This window comes from Schistocerca nitens, chromosome 1, assembly GCF_023898315.1.
Source record: "Schistocerca nitens isolate TAMUIC-IGC-003100 chromosome 1, iqSchNite1.1, whole genome shotgun sequence".
Lineage (NCBI taxonomy): Eukaryota > Metazoa > Arthropoda > Insecta > Orthoptera > Acrididae > Schistocerca > Schistocerca nitens.
Window position 1 is genome coordinate 32,196,644 of NC_064614.1, and position 23,170 is coordinate 32,219,813.

The 23,170-nt window shown below is 44.2% G+C and overlaps 1 protein-coding gene across 1 annotated transcript in view; it reads left to right on the forward strand.

Moving 5' to 3' along the window:
* The window catches only part of LOC126262686 (Down syndrome cell adhesion molecule-like protein Dscam2), a 551,718-nt gene that overhangs the window by 393,573 nt on the left and 134,975 nt on the right, over window positions 1-23,170 (forward strand). Inside the window, exons 23-24 of the mRNA XM_049959465.1 lie at window positions 8,107-8,253; window positions 20,610-20,630. Of these exons, the coding sequence (XP_049815422.1) occupies window positions 8,107-8,253; window positions 20,610-20,630 (168 nt within the window). The remainder of the gene's footprint in view (window positions 1-8,106; window positions 8,254-20,609; window positions 20,631-23,170) is intronic.

The following is a 23,170-nucleotide window of genomic DNA, read 5'->3' on the forward strand; positions in this document are numbered from 1 at the left end:
AAGTCTGAATGGAAGGAAAGTAGACAACAAGAAACAAGAGCTATGATGGCACCATTTTAAAATAATATATGAACCACTTTGGAGCTATTTTGATGTTTTGTTCTTTGAACTGTCACAGATGTGATGCCTTGCAAGAAAAATGTGAACTACATGGGAATTTTTAGGATATTATTGCGTTAAAAAATTACTACACACTCTTGGAACTTCTTTTGGAATAATGTCAAATGGGGTGAAGTTGGTTCCTGAGGTGAAATTAACCAAAAGATTCAGAAAGATTTTATGTTAAATAATAACACATTGGTGACAAAAATTCTTTTATTTTAGTTATTATATTTACTGTTTGAAAGTTCTTACTTCTGGATAAATGTACAGTACTCTGAACAAATGTCTGAACACTAATCAGTTCTAGAAGGACTGATTCTTTTAACTTTCTTAGTGAACTTTAACTTCTACTTGTTTGACTGGCATGAAACCACTCTTTTGTCTTGATCTTAAATATGTCACATACTGGCCATTGACAATGACAACTATAGCAATAACTGAAATAAGTCTCCTATACTAACCTTTTTATAGACATGTAAATAAAATTGTGCAAATTCTTGGTGGAACTGGAGTGAGGTTGTCTGATTCTTTTCGAACACTTCTTTAAAGAATGTCACCTTTGGAACACAGCAACAATGTGATCCAGTGGATGCAGCTAGAGCTGTCTGTAACAGTCTAATGTTGGAATGAGGGAGTCATTGTTGCAAGATAATGTCTGTATGTCAACTAATGAATTTATGACATAGGTCAGAGTTGTGTTTGTTGCGTGATAGTATTGAGATCATACGAGTGTGAAAATGCTGCATGTGTACAAAAGTAAATCAGGCGAATTGAAAAAATATAGTCTTCATGTTTCAGAACTGTGACCCACAAAACTTTTAAATGGAAAAATAAGAATCAACAAGGTGCCAGGTTCCCAAAGTAACCCTGGTAAAGTGGATTCATAGTCACCATGGTAAAAAACAAGGTGTCAAATGAGTTTTTAGTGCTAAAGAAGACTGTGAATTTCTTTGGAATTTTATAAAGCAAATCTGTGATCATGTTTTTTTGTTCTTAAACTTTCTTTTTATATTCCTCTTAAATTAGTTTTAAAATTTATTTATTATGCCATGGACATACAAACAGGGGTATGACCATGGGAAACAGGATGGCTCTTTCCTATGCTAATCTTTTCATGGATCGTTTCAAGGGGGTTTTCCTGGTATCCATAAGTCTTCAGCCCCTGGTTTGGTTTAGATATATTGATGACATATTTGCTCGTGGTGAGGCTGACCTGTTAAAATTCCGGTAATCTCTAAATACCTTCTTCCAACTAAATTTCACATTTTAAATGTCACTCCTGTTATTTGAGAATACCATCCTCAGACAGATTTTTGGGCCAGTGAAGGATGCAGATGAATAGAGGAAAAGAAAGAACTGTGAATTGCAGAAGCTATACAAGTCGATGGACATTGTGGCAGTGATCAAAGAAAGAAGACTGAAGTGGTATGGACACGTAATGTGTCGAGAATGCCAGATCATCGGGCAGGTAGTGAAGGAAGATATTAGAGGCAAAAGACCATGGGGAAGATCACGACTCCAGTGGATTGATCAGGTCAGAGAGGATATGAGTACGCTGGGGCTGTCTGAAGAAGAATACATGGACCAACAGGGTGTATACGATCTGAGACAACCAGGAAATCCGGGAAAAACCTGGGAATTTTTTCATCCGGGAGAAAACCAGGAAAAACCAGGGAATTTCTCAGATTTTTGGAATTTTTCATTGTTTTAGCTTTCAGTTAAATTTTTGTAATTTTGACTGGTAAGAATTGATTCTCTAGCAAAGAATGTTACTGCATCCTGCTACTGGAGAATGATACTGCAAAATAAAATACAAGCAAGAGGAAGAAAATAAAACTTTAGTGGCAAAGGAAATGTGCAATTTACAACAACAAAACACCGAGCATGCACAAGCATCTGAAAGAAGCAAAAATATGTCAAAGGCCATAGGGCGAAGACTATGTAATTCCTCGTAACAATAAACTGCTTGCTATGAGCATGACGTCACAATTGTTCACATGAGGTTCATTTGACCAGTTGCCAGCGGGCTGATGCACATTCACAGTTGACTTGCGTATGAGCAGTACCTTCTGCCGCTTTCTGCTACTTGAAGTGTGGCTGTTAGCTGCATCGGCAGTAGCAGCAAGCAGCCAGATGCAAACGAGAAAAATGTTTCTCGCGCGCCCTAGCTGCCAGATTCATGCATGCACAGAATTGTCTGAGTTGTAGTGGGGAGGGCGTTAGCCTCCACGTGACCCATGTTTGCGTTGAGTGATTTCGCTGCTTCTCTTCGTTTACAGATACCACGTCAAATGAAAACAAAATGGATTTCTGTGGTGGGAGCTATCAAGTGAATTAAAATACATTCACATAATTACGTAGGGCAGTGTGGAGGGTAAAAATCGTAGAGGGAGACCAAGAGATGAATACGCTAAACAGATTCAGAAGGATGTAGGTTGCAGTAGGTACTGGGAGATGAGGAAGCTTGCACAGGATAGAGTAGCATGGAGAGCTACATCAAACCAGTCTCAGGACTGAAGACCACAACAACAACAATTACGGAGGACAAAAATATATTATTAGTTTCAGTTTTCTGATTTTATTTTGTTTCCAAGTTATTAGCAGTCAAACATTAATCACCTTGCAGAACAATGAAGTTATTTTTGCAAGTTTGCTAAAGAAATTTGGCTTTATTAATCTTTCCACAGAGGCAATCATTTTTTTTTAAACGAAGTGTTTCATTCCATAGTATTGGCTAGTTCCAACTGTTTGCTGAATTTCAAGTGCACGTTATCATTATCTCCCTTGTATGGCATTATGCCATAATAAAGAACCAAAAACGCGATTCTAGAGTACTGGTACTCCAAGAAAATTTATATCCCAAAAACCACACTGAGAAGCTTAATATCAGATGGGACCTACTTCATTGTGAATCTGGAAAAAACCAATGTGCACTTCAAGCTGAATTATGCATTTTAGTATGGTGCTCTTGGGAGTATCCTCTGATGCCGTTTCTTTTATGGTGTAATGTAAGCTCTCTTAGTGCTTTATACATACGCACCTATTTCTAACAGTCTCCAGATAGTATGCGAACAGTGGTTCGAAAAGCGTTACTTTCAAAGTAAATTTCTTTTTACGCAAGATGAATTATGTTACATGTGAGAAAGTGAGATGAATTTCTAAATCACAGAGCGTTTAAAACTGAACGCTTCGAGGACCGGCCACTTACAAGAATTTCAAGCCCAGACATTTATGTCATAATTTTAAATTTTACTGGCACATTTGTGTGATGTATCTTAAAGTATAACACACACAAAAAAGAACAATATTACATGTGGAAGCTTAGCTTCTGTTGTAGCTTGTTAATCTTAGAGACCAATATTATATGTGAAATCTTAGCTTGTCTTGTAGCTATACTATGTATATTAATGTAAACCGTTAACTTTTCCTCTTTGTGTGTTCGCGCTATATAACCAGTAATCTTGCTATTGGCTGACTATAACACGTGTCCTATGCTTTGAATATCTGCTGTCATCGGCTGGCGTGATCACGAGGCATGAGATATAATTGGCTTACAAAAGGACATTACAACCTCGGTTTCAACGCTCCGGAAACTAACATGCTGTGTTTGGTGCAATTCGAATTTATACTTTCGTAATATGAAAATATGCAGTGTATATGTTGCTGCAAATCAAAGGTCATTCCAAAACTTCTCTTCCACGTCTTTACTTTTTTTTCCGGGAAGTTCTATGTGAGTGTATAAAATGTTAACCATTCAAAGGATTGATAAGTTTTACAGTTCCGAGGGAATATCTATGGAAAACCTACTGTCACATGGCACAGAAAAAGTGTATTTTTACCCAGGAAAAAGCATATTTTTTAAACGGGATATCCAGGAAAAATCTGGGAATTTTTTTTCCTTGTCCCCATATACTCCCTGACCAAGGACACTGGAGGAGGCTGATTGGTGAGGCCAAAGACCGACTGTGGTTTGTGTGTCCAACACAGTAAGTAAGTGTGGTCATATTCTGAATACCAGGCCACTTTCCATGATGTTGATCTCATCCTCACCAAAGGCCAACTACACACTTCCATCCACATTAAACTTACTAACAAACAACAGTACTTACATTTTGACAGTTGCCATGCTTCCCATCTCAAACATTCACTCCCATACGGCCTTGTCATTCAGGACTAATGTTTTTGGTTGGTTGCAGTCTCTTTAGAGCAATACACTGCCATTCTCACCTCAGTCTTCACTGGATGTAATTATCCAACCAGCCTAATTCAAAAGTTTGGTTGGATGCAGTCTCTTTAGAGCAATACACTGCCATTCTCACCTCAGTCTTCACTGGATGTAATTATCCAACCAGCCTAATTCAAAAGCAGATTTCCCGGCCATCACACCCAATCCCAGTACTGCTGATTCAATATTCTTGTCAGACCCTGTACTCCCTGTGCAGCCTTCTTGCTACCCTATGGCTCCTACCCCTGTGACTGTCCCTGCTGCAGGATTTGTTGTCCTTTGCACCCTTTATCACCACTACCCCAGCCCTGTAACTGACAAAACATATACTATCAAAGGCAGAGCCGCCTGTGGAATGACACATCATATACCGGCTGTTATGTAAACACTGTTTGGCCTTTTACATCAACATGACTACCACCAAGTTATCAGTTAGGATGAGTGGGCATAGGCAGAGCATGCACTACAAAATGACAGTTGTGTCCTCAGTGACTTTTTGACCTCACATGATGTCTGGATTCTTTCCCCAGACACCAGTTTCTCAGAACTCTATAGGTGTGAACTAGTGCTACAACATGTCCTTAATTCTTGCCACTCACCTGGCCTTAATTTTCATTAATTTTGATGTATCAGCTTTTCTTCACAGTAATTACTCTTTTCTTCACTCCATTTTAATTTTCTACATCTTTCATTTTCTGATCTATCTATTTTTTGTTAACCCCCTCCCACCTCTGTTACATACATTGCACTTAGCTTTTCACTCTTACTAACTCCTGCACAGTGTTTTTGCAGTAATCTCTGTCTTGCATATTGCCCTGTCTTCTATCTTGAAGCTCTTTGGTTTTCAGATCTCGTTCAGTGATGTCCCCAACAATCAGTCATCCCATCCAATAAGTCTCCCCTGGCCCCCGGTTTCAGATGACTTTTCCAAAATATACCCCTTTTCCTAAATCTCCCCAATTCTTTTCCTTCAACCCTCTTTCTTCCCCTCCTGCCAGAAGAAGAAGCCACTGGCTCCAAAAGCTTGCTTAAGTTTAACCTTTTTTTATGTATGTGTTCTAAACTGGATGAAATACTTTTAAGGGAGGAGAGCCTGTTGTCATGATTTATCCTAAGAAGCATCAAGTGCCCCTACTCATGACAACAGTTATTTTACCATGTGTGACTCCATATCCACCTGCTATGCTCTCTCTAGTTAACTTTACTATGAACTTGGTCCTAGTCATGTTCAGGTGCAGTCAATGCATGGTGTAGCTTCCATCTCCCAATAGTGTCCACCAGTACCAGTGCAATGTGGATCCGGTCAGCAGCCATCATTGCCATCTCTAGCTCTACTTTGACTCACCGTACAGCACTGCCAAAATAAGGCTGATCATGCCAACAGAACAGTTCAGTCATGCTCACAGTGGTGTTGCCAATTAGGCAAGCTATTACCTGTATTGTATGCTGTGTCTCTATCTTTACTGTTCCCTGCCCTACCCCCTATCACTACCTAATCATTTTTTGTGAAATCCTTACACAAAGGCCATAAATTCTCAATTACTTGACTCAGCCTAGCAGTCAGCTTAAAAATGCTGGTAACCTGATATTACTCTCTTCTTTCTAACATTTGAGCTTTTCCTATCCTTCCTACTCATGGACAGAGTCTGCTGCACATTTCCTACCCTACACCATCCTGAGGTTCCTCTCTCCTCATCTCTGGCAGCTATGAACTGTTGCTGGAGGACATGAAGAAAAAAAAAAGCTTTCAGTCCACATCCTCCTCCTGCTGGCCTTCTACCAACTGCTAGTTCCCAACTAGCCCCTTGACCACTGCCTTTCATTACACTCACTAGCTCTCGCCTAGCTCAGTCTAAATTATCAGAAGTATGATTGCCTGGGGTACCAAAAGAAATTTGTGACTGGATTGAGGAATTTTTGGTAGAGAGGGCACAGCAAACTATCTTGGAGAGCCATTGACAAATGCAGAAGTAACTTCAGGTGTGTCCCAGGGAAGTGTGTTGGATCCATTTGCTGTACAATGTATATTAATGACCTTGGAGACAATATTAAAAGTAACTTCAGACTTTTGTAGATGATACAGTTATCTATAATAAAATACAGTCTGAAAGAAGCTGCACAAACATTGTCAGATCTTGTTAAGATTTCACAACGGTGCAAAGATTGGCAGCTTGCTTTAAATGTTCAGAAACATGAAATTGTACACTCATAAATTAAAAACACATAGTCTGCTATGACAGTAATGTCAGTGAGTCACAGCTGGAAGTGGCCAATTCGTACAAATACGTGGTTTTAACACTCTTTAGGGATATCATGGAACTATCATGTAGGCTCATTCATAGGTAAAGCAGGTAGCAGCCTTCCGTTTATTGGTAGAACCCTAGGGAAATGCAGTCAGTCTACAAAGGAGACTGTTTACAAATGACTCATGCAACCCATCCTAGAATATTGCTCAAGTGTGTAGGACCCAAACCAAATAGGATTGACAGGGAGTATTGAACATATACACAGAATGGCAGCATGAATGGTCACAGGTTTGTTTGCCCCCTGGGAGAGAGTCACAGAAATGGTGAAGGAACTGAACTGGCAGAATCTTGAAGATAGACATAAAATATCCCAAGAAAGCCTACTTATAAATCTTCAAGAACCAGCTTTAAATGATGATTCTAGAACCCCCTACATATCATTACCATAGGGATAAGAAGGACAAGATGGAGTGAGTTATAGCACATGAAGAAGCATTTAAACACCCATTCCTCCAGCTCTCTATGTGTGAATGGAATGAGAAAAAGCCCCAATAACTAGGACAAAGGGATGTTCCCTCTCCAATACACTTCACTGTCATTTGCAGATTATGAATGTAGATATAGATGTGCCTGAAGAGCACAGATCTTCCTTTCCTGCAGCTCTATTAACCTGTTCCTAGTGCATATTTTGTCCTCCCAAGGGCCTCAGTGACCTCCCCAGAGTTCTCTCCACTATCCCCTCCTGCCTCACCCTAGTGAAACCATTTGCTGCAGCTCCCACAATGAAACCCATTGATTACCTTCCTATGGCAACTCCCACAGTTTACACATATGAACAAGTAAATTGTTTATAGCAAAGGGGGAAAAAACCTAAATACGTGGAACTTGAAGAATTTTCTGAGACACATTACATTTATTGCACTCTACAAAAATGTAAACTCTGGTAATGTGCTGAGTTCATCATGAGCATGAGTCCAGAAATGTCAAGCATATGTATGTATGTAAACAAAGCACTGGATTGAAATCACACCAACAAAAATTCAAAATAATTCAACAGAAATTCAAAACAATTCGAAGTATTTGCAATGCAGAGGTGCCAAAACTTAAATTGTACGATAAGAAAAAAGACACTAGTGCGCCTGTTCATAGCAGAAGGTGTACTTGAAAATACACAAAGATATGCACAGTTCATTATGAGTAAGAGATCAATGTGCAAACAAGAGCCAGACCTAGATAGCAACTCTGAAAATTCAGTGTACAGTTAAACCTTCAACATAGTAACTACTAAATATACTACGGAAGGTATTAAAATGCAACAACGCACAAAAATACAACAAGAATTGTGGAAAAAACTTATGTCTTGACAAGCACTTTTGTTAATAATGTTGTATTGATGTAGAAGAATTTGTAATTTGCAGAATGAGACTTCTTGTATGAAAGATAATGTTTACTGTTATAAAACCTAGGTAAGGAACTGTAACATGCCACAGTTATTTTAAGTTCCACCTGAAAATCTACTTTCTTTTTTTCCAGTTCCTGGACCACCAGCAGCCATAAAAGCTCATTCCCTAACTTCTGATTCCATTCTGGTTTCATGGCTGCCACCTGAACACCCAAATGGAGTACTCACACAATACACCATTTACTACAGTGAGAAACATGGAGTGCAGAAGGTCAGCTGTTCGTATGTCTCATTTTGATGTAATAGATGATTACAACTTTGCTGAAATGATGGTAAACTTTCAGATTCTGTTTTCATTATTTGTCACATAATGAATATGAAAGACATTGTTCCCACATTACTGAATATTGCATAAGTGTAGGTTTTATGTAATTAGTCATAAATTTTATAGAATCATAATGGCAATCTGAGCATTAGGCTCTTTCTACTTATTTATAAATGACATATTCAACATCCCAAAAGATGCTATATCTATAATTTTTTATTTATAACTAGTTTCAGTCATAAATCATCAAGTCAACATAGTATTATAATTGTAGACAGTAGACATCAGACGTACAAGAAAAATTAAGAGCCCCCTGTAATATGCATTATGGTTCTCCAATTACTTCGTTTTGCTGATGTCAGATATAAGATCTAGTTATGAGTGCCTACTCTTTAGTGTATGTTATTACAGACGGTACATTGAGCACTTATCATTTGTCTTTACATCTATTATGAATGAACTGAAGTACCTGTAAAGTCCTGCTGTTCAATACAGTTGGCTCTTATGTCTCGCTTGTACATATGATGTCAGTGAAATGTCTTTTCATATTATGTTGACATCACAATGAACTATGCTTAGGCATATTCTGTCCTATCAGTGGCAGAGCAATCATATGATTCACTAACTCTTTGCAACTTTTGCATAGTGTTATATGCGGGCATAGCAACCAACCAGCTGTCTACCCTGGCAAACTGAGACCAAGAGCAGAGTTTACCACTGCCAACTAATAGAATATGCTGATGATTGCAACATGTTTGTCTACAATGGCCTTTTCACAACTCATGACATATACGTCCAACGCCCCCCCCCCCCCCCCCCCCATTTTCCTCAACCAGCTTCTCCCAACTACATAGTGTAACATTATGCTACAAAAATATATCAATTTACCGATGAGAAAAAGCTGATTTTGTAATTGGTTTCTAATTGGTTTACAAAGTGAACTACAAAATATTAGAATTACATATAGCAGAATGCTACTTGTCTTAGTCTTGTTCTCATGGTAGGGGTGCTTCACAGCAGTTAATACTGTTTTGATTCATCACACATGTAGGAAAATTGAACTTGAAATCCCATTAAATGACATAAGGAGATTCTTTATCCACCTTCACTAGATACTAAACAATGGAAAATCTCATAAAATGTGTCAGTTTTGACAAACTTGGCACACTGTGACATAGTGAACCAAACTGATACTGGGACACTGAGCCAAAAAAATTACTACTGCCCATTATTGACATGACTGAACAAATATGTTTGCATTTAACATTTTCAATTTTATAAGAATTTGGACTTACAGTTTGGTTCTAAAGAAAGTATAGACATGTTTATCTGGAAATTATGATATTGTAAATGCACATTTTAATATAAAATTTAGTAAAGTGACAAATATAGATTGCTACTTATCATAAAGATGACATGTTAACTAACAAACAGGCACAATTAACAGACAATTCTACATAATCTTTTAGCCACAGCTTTCATCAGAAAAAGAAAGAGAAACACACACAATTCATTCACACAAACAAGCACACCTAACGCTCACATGACTACTGACTCTGCCAGCTCAGGCCAGAATCTGCCCAAGTTGCTGGAGTTGGCAGTAATGTGTGTGTGAGGTGTGCTTGCTTGTGTAAATTAATGCTGTATGTTTCTCTTTCTTTTTCTGATGGAGACTGTGGCTGAAAGCTTATGTGTAAGTGTCTTTTAACTGTGCCTGCCTGCAACCTAACATGATCTATCTTTTCCTTACATTGTTGTCATTCCAGCCAGGAATTTCCGTTGTTTCATTAAATAAAGTGATTCTTTCATACAATCAAATCATAGAAGTGTTAATTTCTTTTTTAGTAGCATCACAGTTTTCAATGCTTATATTTTTGTAGAATTTCATTCTACTAACTGACATTATGCAACTGTTGTTTCTGGAATTACTAATTTGGAAGTGCTATTTCAGGAAATTATGTCAAACTGATTTTCTGGCACTTTTTATAAAATAGGAGTTACATAAAATAATGATAATTTGAAAACTAAGTTGCTGCCAGACTACTTAAGTTCAATAACAGTTATGGAGTCGTATCCAAGTAAAATTAAGTAGTTCATGAAATATATGTTTTATATGCTTGAGACATGTATTGAGACATGAATTAGTCCTGGCGTCAATCACACCACTATAATGTTCTACATTACAATAGTTTGGATTGGGAATTGTTCTTTCAGTACATTACCCTTCGATCCTGCAATCTTTCTAGCTTCCTCTAGCCCCTGCCTCACATTCATCTCCACTCCCTATCCCTGTATCCCCATTTTTTCTCATTCTACACTCGCACTCTCTTTTTCCACAGTCTCCACCTTCCTCTTTTATTGAAAGTGCTGGCAGGTCGACAGACGCACAAACGAACACAAACATACACACAAAATTCAAGCTTTCGCAACAAACGGTTGCTTCATCAGGAAAGAGGGAAGGAGAGGGAAAGACGAAAGGATGTGGGTTTTAAGGGAGAGGGTAAGGAGTCATTCCAATCCCGGGAGCGGAAAGACTCACCTTAGGGGGAAAAAAGGACGGGTATACACTCGCACACACACACACACATCCATCCACGCATATACAGACACAAGCAGACACATTTAAAGACAAAGAGTCTCCCCGTCCCCAAATACGTCTGCCTGCGCCCGCACTCCCCCCCCCCCAAGGGAGTCGTTCCGGTCCTGGGAGCGGAGGGACTTGCCTTGGGAGGGGGGGGGGGGTGGGTGTGCACTCGCACGCGCGCGCATGTGTCCGTCCACACGTGTGCAGGCACAGGCAGACGCATCCAGGGACAAAGAAACTCCCCGTCCCCAAACTCGTCTGCCCGCGTCTGCACATGTGTGGATGGACACGTGTGTGCGTGCGCGCGAGTGCACACCCGTCCCTCCTCCCCCCCCCCCAAGGCAAGTCCCTCAGCTCACGGGACTGGAACGACTCCCCACCCTCCCCCCCAAAAAACCCACATCCCCCCGTCCTCCGCCTCCCCCCCATCCCCCCCCTCCCCCCCTCCCCTCCCCTCCCCCCCCTCCCCCCCGACAAGGCAACAGTCCGTCGCGAAAGCCCGAATCCTGTGCGTGTGCCTGCGTGCGCCCGTGCGTCTATCGACGTGCCAGCGCCCCCGTTCGGCAAGTCACATCATCCCTGCTTCCCACACACATATATATATATATATATATATATATATATATATATATATATATATATATATATATATATATATATACAAAGATGATGCGACCCACCAAACGAAAGCGCCGGCAGGCCGACAGACACACAAACGAACACAAACACACACACAAAATTCAAGCTTTCGCAACAAACCGCCGCCTCACCAGGAAAGAGGGAAAGAGAGGGAAAGACGAAAGGATGTGGGTCCCAAGGGAGAGGGCAAGGAGCCACTCCAATCCCGGGAGTGGAAAGACCCACCTTAGGGGGAAAAAAGGACAGGTATACACTCGCACACACACACACACACACATCCATCCCACATACACAGTCACAAGCAGACATATTTAAAGTTTGGGGACAGGGAGTTTCTTTGTCCCTGGATGCGTCTGCCTGTGCCTGCACACGTGTGGACGGACACATGCGCGCACGTGCGAGTGCACCCCCCCCCCCCCCCCCCCCAAGGCAAGTCCCTCCGCTCCCAGGACCGGAACGACTCCCTTGGGGGGGGGGGGAGTGCGGGCGCAGGCAGACGTATTTGGGGACGGGGAGACTCTTTGTCTTTAAATGTGTCTGCCTGTGTCTGTATATGTGTGGATGGATGTGTGTGTGTGTGTGCGCGAGTGTATACCCGTCCTTTTTTCCCCCTAAGGTGAGTCTTTCCGCTCCCGGGATTCGAATGACTCCTTACCCTCTCCCTTAAAACCCACATCCTTTCGTCTTTCCCTCTCCTTCCCTCTTTCCTGATGAAGCAACCGTTTGTTGCGAAAGCTTGAATTTTGTGTGTATGTTTGTGTTTGTTTGTGTGTCTGTCGACCTGCCAGCATTTTCATTTGGTAAGTCACATCATCTTTGTTTTTAGATATATTTTTCCTACGTGGAATGTTTCCCTCTATTATTATCCACTACTGGCCATTAAAATTGTTACACCAAGAAGAAATGCAGATGATAAACGGGTATTCATTGGACAAATATACACTCCTGGAAATGGAAAAAAGAACACATTGACACCGGTGTGTCAGACCCACCATACTTGCTCCGGACACTGCGAGAGGGCTGTACAAGCAATGATCACACGCACGGCACAGCGGACACACCAGGAACCGCGGTGTTTGCCGTCGAATGGCGCTAGCTGCGCAGCATTTGTGCACCGCCGCCGTCTGTGTCAGCCAGTTTGCCGTGGCATACGGAGCTCCATCGCAGTCTTTAACACTGGTAGCATGCCGCGACAGCGTGGACGTGAACTGTATGTGCAGTTGACGGACTTTGAGCGAGGGCGTATAGTGGGCATGCAGGAGGCCGGGTGGACGTACCGCCGAATTGCTCAACACGTGGGGCGTGAGGTATCCACAGTACATCGATGTTGTCGCCAGTGGTCGGCGGAAGGTGCACGTGCCCGTCGACCTGGGACCGGACCGCAGTGACGCACGGATGCACGCCAAGACCGTAGGATCCTACGCAGTGCCGTAGGGGACCGCACCGCCACTTCCCAGCAAATTAGGGACACTGTTGCTCCTGGGGTATCGGCAAGGACCATTCGCAACCGTCTCCATGAAGCTGGGCTACGGTCCCGCACACCGTTAGGCCGTCTTCCGCTCACGCCCCAACATCGTGCAGCCCGCCTCCAGTGGTGTCGCGACAGGCGTGAATGGAGGGACGAATGGAGACATGTCGTCTTCAGCGATGAGAGTCGCTTCTGCCTTGGTGCCAATGATGGTCGTATGTGTGTTTGGCGCCGTGCAGGTGAGCGCCACAATCAGGACTGCATACGACCGAGGCACACAGGGCCAACACCCGGCATCATGGTGTGGGGAGCGATCTCCTACACTGGCCGTACACCACTGGTGATCGTCGAGGGGACACTGAATAGTGCACGGTACATCCAAACCGTCATCGAACCCATCGTTCTACCATTCCTAGACCGGCAAGGGAACTTGCTGTTCCAACAGGACAATGCACGTCCGCATGTATCCCGTGCCACCCAACGTGCTCTAGAAGGTGTAAGTCAACTACCCTGGCCAGCAAGATCTCCGGATCTGTCCCCCATTGAGCATGTTTGGGACTGGATGAAGTGTCGTCTCACGCGGTCTGCACGTCCAGCACGAACGCTGGTCCAACTGAGGCGCCAGGTGGAAATGGCATGGCAAGCCATTCCACAGGACTACATCCAGCATCTCTACGATCGTCTCCATGGGAGAATAGCAGCCTGCATTGCTGCGAAAGGTGGATATACACTGTACTAGTGCCGACATTGTGCATGCTCTGTTGCCTGTGTCTATGTGCCTGTGGTTCTGTCAGTGTGATCATGTGATGTATCTGACCCCAGGAATGTGTCAATAAAGTTTCCCCTTCCTGGGACAATGAATTCACGGTGTTCTTATTTCAATTTCCAGGAGTGTATTATACTAGAATTGACATGTGATTACATTTTCACGCAATTTGGGTACATAGATCCTGAGAAATCAGTACCCAAAGCAACCACCTCTGGCCGTAATAACGGCCTTGATACGCTTGGGCATTGAGTCAAACAGAGCTTGGATGGCGTGTACAGGTAGAACTGCCCATGCAGCTTCGACATGATACCATAGTCCATCAAGAGTAGTGACTGGCGTATTGTGATGAGCCAGCTGCTCGGCCACCATTGACCAGACGTTTTCAATTGGTGAGAGATCTGGAGAATGTGCTGGCCAGGACAGCAGTCGAACATTTTCTGTATCCAGAAGGTCCCGTACAGGACCTGCAACATGCGGTCATGTGTTATCCTGCTGAAATGTAGGGTTTCACATGGATCGAATGAAGGGTAGAGCCATGGGTCATAACACATCTGAAATGTAACTTCCACTGTTCAAAGTGCCCTCAATGCAAACAAGAGGTGCCTGAAACATGTAATCAATGGCACCCCATACCATAACGCCGGGTGACACGCCAGTATGGTGATGACGAATACACACTTCCAATGTGCGTTCACCAAGATGTCGCCAAACACGGATGTGACCATCATGATGTTGTAAACAGAAAATGGATTCATCCGAAAAAATAACGTTTTGCCATTCGTGCACCCAGGTTCGTCGTTGAGTACACAATTGCAGGCATTCCTGTCCGTGATGCAGCATCAAGGGTAACCGCAGCCATTATCTCCGAGCTGATTGTCCATGCTGCTGCAAATGTCGTCGAACTGTTCATGCAGATGCTTGTTGTCTTGCAAACGTCCCCATCTGTTGACTCAGGGATCGAGACGTGGCTGCACGATCCGTTACAGCTATGCAGATAAAATGCCTGCCATCTCGGCTGCTAGTGATACAAGGCCTTTGGGATCTAGCATGGCGTTCCATATTACCCTCCTGAACCCACAGATTCCATATTCTGCTAACAGTCTTTGGATCTCGACCAACACGAGCAGCAATGTTGTGATACGACAAAACCACAATCGCGATAGGCTACAATCCGACCTTTATCAAAGTCGGAAATGTGACAGTATGCATTTCTCCTCCTTACACGAGGCATCACAAAAACTTTTCACCAGGCAACGCCGATTAACTGCTGCTTGTGTATGAGAAATAGGTTGGAAACTTTCCTTATGTCAGCACGTTGTAGGTGTCGCCACTGGCACCCAACTTGTGTGAATGCTCTGAAAAGCTAATCATTTGCATATCACAGTATCTTCTTCCTGTTGGTTAAATTTCACGTCTGTAGCACGTCATCTTCATGGTGTAGCAATTTTAATGGCCAGTATATATATATATATATATATATATATATATATATATATATATATATATATATATATATATATATATATATATATATAAAAAAATAGAGGGAAACATTCCACGTGAGAAAAATATATCTTAAAACAAAGTTAATGAGACTTACCAAACAAAAGAGCTAGCAGGTCGATAGACACACAAACAAACACAAACTTACACACAAAATTCTAGCTTTCGCAACCAACGGTTGCTTCATCAGGAAAGAGGGAAGGAGAGGGAAAGACAAAAGGATGTGGGTTTTAAGGGAGAGGGTAAGGAGTCATTCCAATCCCGGGGGCGGAAAGACTTACCTTAGGGGGAAAAAAGGACAGGTATACACTCGCATACACACACATATCCATCCGCACATACACAGACACAAGCAGGCATTTGTAAAGGCAAAGATTATGGGCAGAGATGTCAGTTGAAGCGGAAGCAAAGAGGCAAAGACGTTGTTGAAAGACAGGTGAGATATGAGTGGCGGCAACTTGAAATTAGCGGAGGTTGAGGCCTGGCGGATAACGAGAAGAGAGGATATACTGAAGGGCAAGTTCCCATCTCCGGAGTTCTGACAGGTTGGTGTTAGTGGGAAGTATCCAGATAACCCGGACGGTGTAACACTGTGCCAAGATGTGCTGGCCGTGCACCAAGGCATGTTTAGCCACAGGGTGATCCTCATTACCAACAAACACTGTCTGCCTGTGTCCATTCATGCGAATGGACAGTTTGTTGCTGGTCATTCCCACATAGAAAGCTTCACAGTGTAGGCAGGTTAGTTGGTAAATCACGTGGGTGCTTTCACACGTGGCTCTGCCTTTGATCGTGTACACCTTCCGGGTTACAGGACTGGAATAGGTGGTGGTGGGAGGGTGCATGAGACAGGTTTTACACTGGGGGCAGTTACAAGGGTAGGAGCCAGAGGGTAGGGAAGGTGGTTTGGGGATTTCATAGGGATGAACTAAGAGGTTACGAAGGTTAGGTGGACGGCGGAAAGACACTCTTGGTGGAGTGGGGAGGATTTCATGAAGGATGGGTCTCATTTCAGGGCAGGATTTGAGGAAGTCGTATCCCTGCTGGAGAGCCACATTCAGAGTCTGATCCAGTCCCGGAAAGTATCCTGTCACAAGTGGGGCACTTTTGTGGTTCTTCTGTGGGAGGTTCTGGGTTTGAAGGGATGAGGAAGTGGCTCTGGTTATTTGCTTCTGTACCAGGTCGGGAGGGTAGTTGCGGGATGCGAAAGCTGTTGTCAGGTTGTTGGTGTAATGGTTCAGGGATTCAGGACTGGAGCAGATTCGTTTGCCATGAAGACCTAGGCTGTAGGGAAGGGACCGTTTGATGTGGAATGTGTGGCAGCTATCATAATGGAGGTACTGTTGCTTGTTGGTGGGTTTGATGTGGACGGACGTGTGAAGCTGGCCATTGGACAGATGGAGGTCAACGTCAACGAAAGTGGCATGGGATTTAGAGTAGGACCAGGTGAATCTGATGGAACCAAAGGAGTTGGGGTTGGAGAGGAAATTCTGGAGTTCTTCTTCACTGTAAGTCCAGATCATGAAGATGTCATCAATAAATCTGTACCAAACTTTGGGTTTGCAGGCCTGGGTAACCAAGAAGGCTTCCTCTAAGCAACCCATGAATAGGTTGGCGTACGAGGGGGCCATCCTGGTACCCATGGCTGTTCCCTTTAATTGTTGGTATGTCTGGCCTTCAAAAGTGAAGAAGTTGTGGGTCAGGATGAAGCTGGCTAAGGTAATGAGGAAAGAGGTTTTAGGTAGGGTGGCAGGTGATCGGCGTGAACGGAACTGCTCCATTGCAGCGAGGCCCTGGACGTGCAGAATATTTGTGTATAAGGAAGTGGCATCAATGGTTACAAGGATGGTTTCCGGGGGTAACAGATTGGGTAAGGATTCCAGGCGTTCGAAAAAGTGGTTGGTGTCTTTGATGAAGGATGCGAGACTGCATGTAATGGGTTGAAGGTGTTGATCTACAAAGGCAGAGATACGTTCTGTGGGGGCTTGGGAACCAGCTACAATGGGGCGGCCGGGATGATTGGGTTTGTGAATTTTAGGTAGAAGGTAGGGGTGCGGGGTGTCGCTGGGGTCAGGAGGTTGATGGAGTCAGGTGAAAGGTTTTGTAGGGGGCCTAATGTTCTGAGGATTCCTTGAAGCTCCGCCTGGACATCAGGAATGGGATTACCTTGGCAAACTTTGTATGTGGTGTTGTCTGAAAGCTGACGCTGTCCCTCAGCCACATACTCCCGACGATCAAGTACCACTGTCGTGGAACCCTTGTCCGCCGGAAGAATGACGATGGATCGGTCAGCCTTCAGATCACTGATAGCTTGGGCGTCAGCAGTGGTGATGTTGGGAGTAGGATTAAGGTTTTTTAAGAAGGACTGAGATGCAGGGCTGGACGTCAGTAACTCCTGGAAGGTTTGGAGAGGGTGATTTTGAGGAAGAGGAGGTGGTACAGATTTATTGATGACATCTTCATGATCTGGACTCACAGTGAAGAAGAACTCCAGAATTTCCTCTCCAACCTCAACTCCTTTGGTTCCATCAGATTCACCTGGTCCTACACCAAATCACATGCCACTTTCCTTGACGTTGACCTCCACCTGTCCAATGGCCAGCTTCACACGTCCGTCCACATCAAACCCACCAACAAACAACAGTACCTCCATTATGACAGCTGCCACCCATTCCACATCAAACGGTCCCTTCCCTACAGCCTAGGTCTTCGTGGCAAACGAATCTGCTCCAGTCCAGAATCCCTGAACCATTACACCAACAACCTGACAACAGCTTTCGCATCCTGCAACTACCCTTCCGACCTGGTAGAGAAGCAAATAACCAGAGCCACTTCCTCATCCCCTCAAACCCAGAATCCCCCACAGAAGAACCACAAAAGTGCCCCACTTGTGACAGGATACTTTCCAGGACTGGACCAGACTCTGAATGTGGCTCTCCAGCAGGGATATGACTTCCTCAAATCCTGTCCTGAAATGAGATCCATCCTTCATGAAATCCTCCCCACTCCACCAAGAGGGTCTTTCCACCATCCACCTAACCTTCATAACCTCTTAGTTCATCCCTATGAAATCCGCAAACCACCTTCCCTACCCTCTGGCTCCTATCCTTGTAACCGCCCCCGGTGTAAAACCTGTCCCATGCACCCTCCCACCACCACCTACTCCAGTCCTGTAACCCGGAAGGTGTACACGACCAAAGGCAGAGCCACATGTGAAAGCACCCACGTGATTTACCAACTGACCTGCCTACACTGTGATGCATTCTATGTGGGAATGACCAGCAACAAACTGTCCATTCGCATGAATGGACACAAGCAGACAGTGTTTGTTGGTAATGAGGATCACCCTGTGGCTAAGCATGCCTTGGTGCACGGCCAGCACATCTTGGCACAGTGTTACACCGTCCGGGTTATCTGGATACTTCCCACCAACACCAACCTATCCAAACTCCGGAGATGGGAACTTGCTCTTCAATATATCCTCTCTTCCCGTTACCCACCAGGCCTCAATCTCCGCTAATTTCAAGTTGCCGCCACTCATACGTCATCTGTCATTCAACATCATCTTTGCCTCTGCACTTCCGCCTTGACTGACGTCTCTGTCCAAACTCTTTGTCTTTAAATATGTCTGCTTGTGTCTGTATATGTGTGGATGGATATGTGTGTGTGTGCGAGTGTATACCCGTCCTTTTTTCCCCCTAAGGTAAGTCTTTCCGCTCCCGGGATTGGAATGACTCCTTACTCTCTCCCTTAAAACCCACATCCTTTCGTCTTTCCCTCTCCCTCCGTCTTTCCTGATAAGGTAACAGTTTGTTGTGAAAGCTTGAATTTTGTGTGTATGTTTGTGTTTGTTTGTGTGTCTATCGACCTGCCAGCGCTTTCGTTCGGTAAGTCACATCATCTTTGTTTTTAGATATATTTTTCCCACGTGCAATCGTTCCCTCTATTATTTTGATATCATTAATTTGAACCCAACAATTACGTTTGTTATTGTCACTGTTGCATTTCGAAATCTTTTCTGTCGTCTTATTTTCTCTTTCTGTTTCTGCCAGTAGTTTCACTTTGTATTCACCTTCTTTTTACCGTAATCTGCTATACAATTTTATCCCGCATATATTTTTCCGTTTTTCCCACATCACTGATAATTTTTAGCCGCTTCCCCCAGGTTTTAACGTCATTATTTCTTCGTCAGACAATTGTTAGCCTCATTTTCATAATCTGCCACCACAAAACCACTCCTTTTAATATATTACACGCAGTTTTTTCGAAATTTTCCCGAATTTCTCCGTCCTTTAACGTGTTTTGGCGGCAACACAACCACCTAACCTTTGTGCACATCGTTGTCTACCAACCCAAGTCCAACATAGCCCAGCTGTAACCAACACCTTTTCACCTTTTTTCACACCAGATCTCCAGTTACTATCCAGTTCACCTTTTTCTCTCCCCATATATTTTTATTTTCATTTTCATTTCAGCCTCATGTTACACTTTCCACCTTCTAATACCATGTCACCCTCACAACTCTCCCACAACGACCCCATTAAGTTTTATTTACATTCCCTCCGCAAACATGCCTTCACCCTAGACAGATTACGCTCCCATATTCTATTTTCTCAGGCTTGTCTGACATTTGGCATTACCCCCAAAGGCCTCACACTTAAAGTTCCCATCTCTGGCTGCAACCCTTCTTTCCATCAGTCCCTATACCAGTACCAAACTGAACAATCCATTGCCCTCACCCACCTAATCCTTCACCTACACATCAACTCAGCCAATGAACACACCCGTCAACTCCTATCCTTAATAAAAGTCCTTAATCTTTTCTCTCCCACATCCACACCAGCTGTTCAGAGCATCCTCCTACAGGCCAACCGTAAATTAGAACAGCATGCCACCCTCCACCTCAAAAAACCATCCAATCTCCTGGTTGCCCACCTCCGGAAAGGCAACTCACTCACCCGTCACAAGCTTTCCAGCAAACCTCAACCTCCTCTCATTGCACACAAACCCAGTCTCTCCCATCTACTCAATCTCCCACTTCCAGCTCCACTCCCTCCAAAACCTCAAAATTCCAATCGACACAATCTGGAACCACAACACCCTAATTCAGTAGTTAACCTTTCCTCCAAACCTCTCTCCCAATCCGAAACCTCTGTCCTATCCAAAGGCCTCACCTTCAGCCCCACTCCCAGATTCAACCAAACAGCCCTCGTCAAAGATTTACTGTCCTACACTCGTACTCTCTGCTGGAAATATCACTTTGCCACAAAGAAAAATGATCCTAATCCTACTCCTAATGATCCAACTCCCCAAGGCACCATCCAAATTGAACTCTACCTGGAACAGTTCCGTCCTCCGTCGCAGCGGGTCCCACCTCCTCTACCTCAAAATCACCCTCTCCAAACCTTCCAGGAATTTCTGACTTCCAGCCTTGCATCTCAATCCTTCTTAAAAAACCTTAATCCTACTCCCAACATCACCACTGCTGAAGCCCAGGCTATCCGTGATCTGAAGGCTGACCGATCCATCGTCATTCTTCCGGCGGACAAGGGTTCCACGAGAGTGGTACTTGATCGTGGTACTGCGTCAGCTTTCAGACAACACCACATACAAAGTTTGCCAAGGTAGCCCCATTCCCAATGTCCAGGCGGAGCTTCAAGGAATCCTCAGAACCTTAGGCCCCCTGCAAAACCTTTCACCTGACTCCATCAACCTCCTGACCCCACCGACACCCCGCACCCCTACCTTCTACCTACTTCATAAAATCCACAAACCCAATCATCCCGGCCGCCCCATTGTAGCTGGTTACCAAGCCCCCACAGAAGGTATCTCTGCCTACGTAGATCAACACCTTCAACCCATTACATGCAGTCACCCATCCTTCATCAAAGACACCAACCACTTTCTCGGACGCCTGGAATCCTTACCCAATCTGTTACCCCCAGAAATCATCCTTGTAACCATTGATGCAACTTCCTTATACACAAATATTCCGCACGTCCAGGGCCTCGCTGTGATGGAGCATTTCCTTTCACACCGATCACCTGCCACCCTGCCTAAAACCTCTTTCCTCATCACCTTAGCCAGCTTCATCCTGACCCACAACTTCTTCACTTTTGAAGGCCAGACATACCAACAATTAAAGGGAACAGCCATGGGTACCAGGATGGCCCCCTCGTACGCCAACCTATTCATGGGTTGCTTAGAGGAAGCCTTCTTGGTTACCCAGGCCTGCCAACCCAAAGTTTGGTACAGATTTATTGATGACATCTTCATGATCTGGACTCACAGTGAAGAAGAACTCCAGAATTTCCTCTCCAACATCAACTCCTTTGGTTCCATCAGATTCACCTGGTCCTACTCCAAATCACATGCCACTTTCCTTGACGTTGACCTCCACCTGTCCAATGGCCAGCTTCACACATCCGTCCACATCAAACCCACCAACAAACAACGTACCTCCATTATGACAGCTGTCACCCATTCCACATCAAACGGTCCCTTCCCTACAGCCTACGTCTTCGTGGCAAACGAATCTGCTCCAGTCCGGAATCCCTGAAGCATTACACCAACAACCTGACAACAGCTTTCGCATCCCGCAACTACCCTCCCGACCTGGTACAGAAGCAAATAACCAGAGCCACTTCCTCATCCCCTCAAACCCAGAATCCCCCACAGAAGAACCACAAAAGTGCCCCACTTGTGACAGGATACTTTCCAGGACTGGACCAGACTCTGAATGCGGCTCTCCAGCAGGGATACGACTTCCTCAAATCCTGCCCTGAAATGAGATCCATCCTTCATGAAATCCTCCCCACTCCACCAAGAGTGTCTTTCCGCCATCCACCTAACCTTCATAACCTCTTAGTTCATCCCTATGAAATCCCCAAACCACCTTCCCTACCCTCTGGCTCCTATCCTTGTAACCGCCCCCGGTGTAAAACCTGTCCCATGCACCCTCCCACCACCACCTACTCCAGTCCTGTAACCCGGAAGGTGTACACGATCAAAGGCAGAGCCACATGTGAAAGCACCCACGTGATTTACCAACTGACCTGCCTACACTGTGATGCATTCTATGTGGGAATGACCAGCAACAAACTGTCCATTTGCATGAATGGACACAGGCAGACAGTGTTTGTTGGTAATGAAGATCACCCTGTGGCTAAGCATGCCTTGGTGCACGGCCAGCACATCTTGGCACAGTGTTACACCATCCAGGTTATCTGGATACTTCCCACCAACACCAACCTATCCGAACTCCGGAGATGGGAACTTGCTCTTCAATATATCCTCTCTTCCCGTTAACCACCAGGCCTCAATCTCCGCTAACTGCAAGTTGTCGCCACTGATACCTCACCTGTCATTCAACATCATCTTTGCCTCTGCACTTCCGCCTCGACTGACATCTCTGTCCGAACTCTTTGTCTTTAAATATGTCTGCTTGTGTCTGTATATGTGTGGATGGATATGTGTGTGTGTGCGAGTGTATACCCGTCCTTTTTTCCCCCTAAAGTAAGTCTTTCTGCTCCCAGGATTGGAATGACTCCTTACCCTCTCCCTTAAAACCCACATCCTTTCGTCTTTCCCTCTCCTTCCCTCTTTCCTGATAAGGTAACAGTTTGTTGCGAAAGCTTGAATTTTGTGTGTATGTTTGTGTTTGTTTGTGTGTCTGTCGACCTGCCAGCATTTTCATTTGGTAAGTCACATCATCTTTGTTTTTAGATATATGTGTGTGTGTGTGTGTGGGGATGGGTAAACAAAGATGATGTAACTTACCAAATGAAAGTGCTGGCAGGTCGACAGACACACAAACAAACACAAACATACACACAGAATTCAAGCTTTCGCAACAAACTGTTGCCTCATCAGGAAAGAGGGAAGGAGAGGGAAAGACGAAAGGATGT